Source organism: Conger conger, chromosome 17, assembly GCF_963514075.1.
Source record: "Conger conger chromosome 17, fConCon1.1, whole genome shotgun sequence".
Lineage (NCBI taxonomy): Eukaryota > Metazoa > Chordata > Actinopteri > Anguilliformes > Congridae > Conger > Conger conger.
Genome location: NC_083776.1, coordinates 32,855,103 through 32,861,686, shown reverse-complemented (window position 1 = coordinate 32,861,686; position 6,584 = coordinate 32,855,103). Strand labels below are relative to the sequence as shown.

The 6,584-nt window shown below is 42.4% G+C and overlaps 1 protein-coding gene across 1 annotated transcript in view; it reads left to right on the top strand.

The window, feature by feature from the left end:
• The first annotated feature begins 1,211 nt into the window (after positions 1 to 1,211).
• Positions 1,212 to 6,584, top strand: part of LOC133116947 (syntaxin-binding protein 5-like) — a 116,224-nt gene continuing 110,851 nt past the window's right edge. The window contains exon 1 of the mRNA XM_061226979.1: positions 1,212 to 2,121. Coding sequence (XP_061082963.1) covers positions 1,954 to 2,121 — 168 coding nt within the window. The 5' untranslated portion in view covers positions 1,212 to 1,953. The remainder of the gene's footprint in view (positions 2,122 to 6,584) is intronic.

The following is a 6,584-nucleotide window of genomic DNA, read 5'->3' as shown; positions in this document are numbered from 1 at the left end:
GTGATCGCATGCAGACAGCATCATGTCATTGTTGACACAAGCATTTAAACGGAGAGACGGCGCTTTGCGGGGTCTTTTGTACGAGCTGGCAGAAGGGAGTTTGGTGAGATTACGCCGTGCTGCGAGAGACTCTCCCCAGGGTGCCCGGTGTGTTTGTGTTCCAGTCCCCGAGGGCAGGTTTGAGCTGTGAGATTAAGCTTGTTGCTCGCCACGCCACTCAGGCTCCGCACCGCCATCTTGGTGAGGTATAATCTTTGAGACTCAGGGGGATCGCAGATGAGGATTATTATGCTTTTCCCACCTACCATTCCTCGTCATTTAGATGCTGATGAGTTTGGGAGGCAAGCACCAGATCCTAATCAGAACCTTTAAAACTACAACTGCTACTGGATATATTTCAACTCCAAATAACAATGATAATTACAATGTTTTATTATTATTAGTGTTGTTGTTGTGATCATTGTTATTGTTGGTGGTGGTGTTGCTGTTGTCGTTGTTGTTGATTTATTATGGTACGCTTCTGGCCTGAGGGTAAACACATGCGAAAAAGGAGATTAGGTTGATGATGTAAGTAGTTATACAATACAGTGCTCCGTGTTAAACGGTCTAAGAATGTATTAGGTAAAAGGGATGTCCATATTGACTTTTAAGGACTTGATGAGTTGCGCTAAATATCTTAAATTGCGCTCATAAATTATTTGTCTGTTTTTTTTCTCTACAGCTGAAGGCAGACTAATAAATCGCGGTAGGTCCTGCTCGTGGAACCACGGAAAGCACTGCTTTATCCGGAATCCTTGAGACCGTGATTAATTGCACAGCTGTCGAATACAAACAGCTGGGAAAGGTTAAGACCAACCAATCAGAAGAACGTTTTATCCTGAAGATCCAGCCGTGTTTTACTGCAGGTCTACAACAATAGGTCAATGCAAATGCCAGTCACCCCAAAGCGCATGATATGCTTTGTGAGAAAAAAAAAAAGGATAACTGAAAATGTAACATTATACAAACGTCTTGGGTTGTGTATATCGGTTGTGCATATAGCAATGCAAACTGTATTTATTTATATGTACTACCAGCTAAATGACAGTCCCTTTATTCGTTACCCAATCGTAGCTCGGAAAGGCGGGGCGATGGGAGAAGTCGCTAGAGGCGGTCCACAGGCGTTAGATTTCAGTACCGCGGACAGCGACTTGCACTTCACTGCAGGAAATCTTGAGAAACAAAATGCTCGTATAGCGTACTGTATGCTGGATCTGCAACTCGACTCGAAGACAAAATTCAGTGCACCAATTCAAAGACGTCATCCTTTTTAAGATAGTGAAAACAAGCTTCCTGGACCTGCAGTCTCTTCTTCTTTTCCCCCCCGTGTGTGCGTGTGAGAGTGTTTGTGTGTGCGCACACGCGTGTGTAAATGCATGTGAACAAGATCCCCCTTTCTTCGCTGAAGCATTTTGATTTTACACGGGCAACGTTACGAGCATTGTTTACTTTCGGTTATAGGCTATACCCAATGGTCATCGTCTATTTTGTCTATTTCCATTCATCATTGTTTTGTCATTTTTTAAATGTATTGCAGTTTTCGGGGATTTTAAGCAGGCGCTAGTTCATGCACAAAATAATGAACTTTCCTAGTTTAGTTCGAACTTGAAGTACATCCATGATCCTTCATTTGCATTTTTCATTCGCTTTTTCTTTGTTCCTTTTAAAAACAGTCATCCGGACGTATTTGGATCAGAGCATCGAATCAGGATGAAGTCCCTCCACGACTTTATTACTTTTATTTGGCAACAGAAGGGAGCGTAGACAAGCGCGAGGCTACAGGCAAACGTTGAATTTCCGGAAGTTTTAGTTTTAGACTTTGTCGCCCTTCTTATTCATGTTATTTCAATTTCAATCGATAACATTTTTTTAGATAGACTTTAGTAATTGACATTTGTATGATATTCCTCCAAAATGAAGAAGTTCCGGAAGGTTTTGGACGGACTGACAACCTCCTCTCCTGTAAATGTCGGTGGTACACCGCCTTGCAGTAGCGCGGCCGGGACCCCGACCACAGCGTCCACTCCCAGAGAAATTGAAGTCCAGGAAACACTCGTATCGGAAAACTTTCAAATCTGCAAGGTGAGTTACTAATCTACCATGCGTGGTTATTGTATTTTATTGTATGTCTCATCCATTTCAGTGCTTGTAAAAGTTCGGTTGCCAGATATTTGTTTCGTTCTAATGTAGTTGTAGCTATGGGTGACTGCATATGGGCAGCCATACAATGGGGTGTAACGTTGTTGTGACGAGTGCGAGTCTAATACCGCAAGGTATTGTGCTGTATGGCTGAGTAAGTGCGACACGCTGAAAGTTTAGCTGTGAATCCACACTGTGAATTCTAATCCGGAATTTAACATCGCGCACGAAGAAACACATCCGACGTGTCGCCCACTTTTGACTTCGTGCGTGCTCGAGGCTACAATTTGTTTTGCCGTTGAAGGGTTTGTTATTTGTCATATGATTCGCATCTTTCTGAGCCCGATTTGCGTCGTTCCAGTCTGCGGGCTACTTCTTTCACTATAAACACACAAGGGCAATTTAGATTAATTGCCTGCGCCAGTCTCTAATCGAACCTGTATGTGTGGCTCGTTTTGGTTACCAGTTAGGATAAAAAGCCTTTGATTAAGTCATTTTTTTCATATGAGGCCTATGTCAAATAAAATATTTATATTAAATTTTTTCCATCAGGAAGACTCCGTTCTTAGGATTTCCTTTCGAAATCCATTTCACCGCGGAGCCCGCCCGCACACGCTATTGGCAGGGCTTATTGGTTCCACACAGGCTCCAGTGCTTACTGATATGTGTCGCGTTGACCTCATCCTGCTAGTCATTCCATGCTTGTGCACAATAACTACCCACTGAATTCTTCGAGAGTCCTTCAATTCTGGTAAAATTTGTGAAATGATTCATATCGAACTGGGATATGCATAGGAAGAAAGGAAATAGTGTCTGGAATTGATGACATAACTGTTGTTACAGCCTTACATAAAAAAGTAACGGGCCCCGCGGTGCTATCCGGCTGATGTGATTTTCGCTGGGGTTATTTTTAGCAGCGGCAGAGCCGGTTGCTGCGCATTGATGTACTGGGCGCTGACTACAGCGTTTATTCCAGGTTGGAGGAGCGATTTTTTGAATCCAGTGTGAATTATTAAACAGAATGAATGACCGGCAGTGTTGTAGCAGAGCGGAGGGGAGATGCGTAGCCTATAGCGAGAGTCAAACGTGGAAAAAAACCAGCTATTTACTTCCAAGTAACTGGTGCAGCGCTGGCCGGGCGTGGGACCCCGGAAAGAAGGATCAGCGTGCGGCTGCGAAGGGAGTGCATTTCTGCTGTCCAAGATGTACCTTAATTCCATGTCATGCAAATAAAAAGTGCTTTAACATCCAGCATGGGGCTGTGCCACACACGCACGTAGGCGCGCACGCACACTCACGCGCACTAATGTACACTCGGCTGGCACAGAAGCCCGTACAGTCTAACCCCACAGACATTCCAATAAGCTCTTACTTGTGTCCATGGATCCTGGACCCTCTGGATCTGTGTATTGGACTTCAGTCATGCATTTTGACATTTGACTGAAATGACTGAATTGTTAATGTATGTCTGCATGTTTATGTACATGCGTACGTGCATGTGTGTGTGTGTGTGTGTGTGTGTGTGTGTGCACGCGTGCATGCGTACGTGCATGTGTGTGTGTGTGTGTGTGTGTGTGTGTGTGTGTGTGTGTGTGTGTGGGTGTGTGTGTGTGTGTGTGTGTGTGTGTGTGCATGCGTACGTGCGTGTGTGTGTGTGTGTGTGGGTGGGTGTGTGTGTGGTCTGGTCCTCTGTGTGATAACTCCTCTGTGACGCTGGTGGTGCTTGAGCTGTACTGTGCTCCATTAAGAACAGGCTGCTTTTATTGATTTCACTGTTGTTCTCCCACTTATGAGGCCCAGTGAACAGGCCATTACATGAGTGCATTCACTTCTGTTTAACTCAACACACCAATGGTACCATGATCCTCACCGTGATAGATTACATGATACATGTCCTGTATATTACAGTGAGTGCGGTAGCTATATTATATGTTTGCGTTGGTTGGCACTTCCAGTCAAAATAGCACGATTTGAACCTCAATATCTCACCCATTTCAAAAGCAATCTACTACAATGGCAATGGGCTGTCTGACTGCTGGTTTTGGTACTGCTACATTGCACCATTTCTGTGTTATGGATACCCATAAAAAATGATCATAAAACATAAAGACTTTTTTTTTTGCGCAAGATTAACTTAATTTAAATCCAATGGATCCCGACATTATATGGTAATTCAGAAATATACATGCCTTTTCTTATTTCATGACTGTACATAAAAAATTTTTTTATTAGACCTCAAATTTTACATGTACATAGACTTAACATGGCAAGACACAGTGCTAACTTGAATGGAGCTAATTGAAAGTTGTACATAAAAAATAAGTTATAAACATTATGTTATCATGAGACCGTTATGTTCAGAAGGTTCTCGCGTGCAGGACATCACTAGACACGTAGCCACGCACATCACGTAGACCACGGACAGCCTAACAGCTGGTCTCACTGTCTGTCCGAAGCGGAAAACACTCAATTTGTGAAAACAAATTATTTGAGAGGTTTGAATCTTAAACAATCTGCCCAATCTGTTGTCTGACATAGAGTAGATATTATACATGGATGTAGCAGTTTTCAGAGATCTCTGCTGATATCTTAATGGGGAGCAGGCTGATGTTAGTGTTTGGGCTGATCAATTTAGTTTCCTGTCTTTTGAGGCTTTCAGCCTCAGTATTTTGTTCCTAAATTTATGAGCAGCAAAACCAGGGCACAAATAAAAATAGAGCTGTTTTTTGTATTTATTCTAATTTGTACTTAAAAAACTCTGGCACAATACCGTGTTTTGGCAGGGCCTTTCTCAAGGCTTTCACTCAGCACTCCCTTGAGAAAGGCCCAAACGGTTTTGTGCTGCCATTTCTGAACCACACACTGTAAATGATTTATTGCACTCTGGTTCTGTTATAGTCATCCGTGATGATTGATCGTGTCATTGCCCTGCATTTTTGAAGTGTTACTGTTAATCTGTGCTTTCGGGGAGCCAGGACATCTTGTTTATTGACTAGTCATACTGTATGCAGTGAGTTCAATAATGTTTGGGACAACAACATATTTTTTCTTGATTTGGCTCTATACTCCACAATTTTTATGTTTGTAATCAAACAATTACCAAGTGTAGTTAAAGTGTGCATTCTCAGCTTTTATTAAAGGGTATTTTTTATGCATTTGGGTTTTACCATGTAGAAATTACAGCACTTTTTTCTACATAGTCCCCTATTTTAGGGCAACATAAAGTTTGGGACAAATCTTGTCACAGGTATTTCTGATGAGTCACACGTGTTCAATGATTCCTTAGTGCGGGTAAAATAAATCTTTCAGTATATTATCATGTTTCTCGGCTTTTGGATTGCCTTTGGAGTCTGTTATTGGCGTTTGTCAATATGAGGACCCAAATTATGCCGATACAAGTCAGGAAAGCCATTATAAGGCTGAGAAATAGGAAACAGCAGTCAGAGACAGGCCAAACCTGAACGTCATTAAGAAGAAAGAGAGCACAGTAATCACAAAGGGCCTTTATAATAACAATCTTGGAGGCATAAAGAACGCCCTTGGCTGATGGAGGTTGGTACAGAGGAGGGTTCCTAAAAGAGCTGGGTGACAGAACTCTGCATTGCTTAGCCAGTAATGTACTGTGAGTGAATGCGTCTTCAGAATGAATCCAAACACGTACAAGCCCTCTCACCGTGAATGTGTCCGCTTGCTTTGCACACACTCTAACCTTCACAACTTAAGCGCAAAATGTTCCACAGTCAAGCATGCTTTTCATCTCCCACCTTATCCTTTCACTTCTTTAATGGAGAGAAGATTATGTAACCAAATAAAATATATATTTTTTTTATTTTTTATTTTATATGTATTAATCATTTCTGAGAATGTAGAAGACTATTTTCATGGCTTGGATGCATTTTCACAATGGTGTCAGTCTGATATGAGTCTTTTCACAATCCTTCTTGTGGTCTGAGCTCCGAGCTCAGAGGGCAGCTGGCTCCCCTGGCTATGTTAAATATGTTTTAGTGATATACTCTATAAGAGCGATCTCTAAGTCCTGTCCAAGAGGGCTCTAATGTCTGCAGTTTGTGTGGCCTTCTCTCATTCAGTAGCCAATTTAGGCCTTACAATTTGCTATACGCATAGACACACAGACATTATTGTGTTACCCTGCGATAAGCACAGTTGTCTTTAGTGTGTTGTTCTACACATGTGCACATGCAGAGTTGCTCTGCACCCCCACACACACACGCACTCACACACGTGCGTGGATGCACACGTACACACACACATGCACATGTGCACACATACACACACATGCGCACACACAGGCACACTCACACAGCATTTCTAGAAAACAGCATTTCTACAACAGCCTGGGATGAGCTTGTGATGAAAAATATGAGCAATATCCATAATATGGTTCA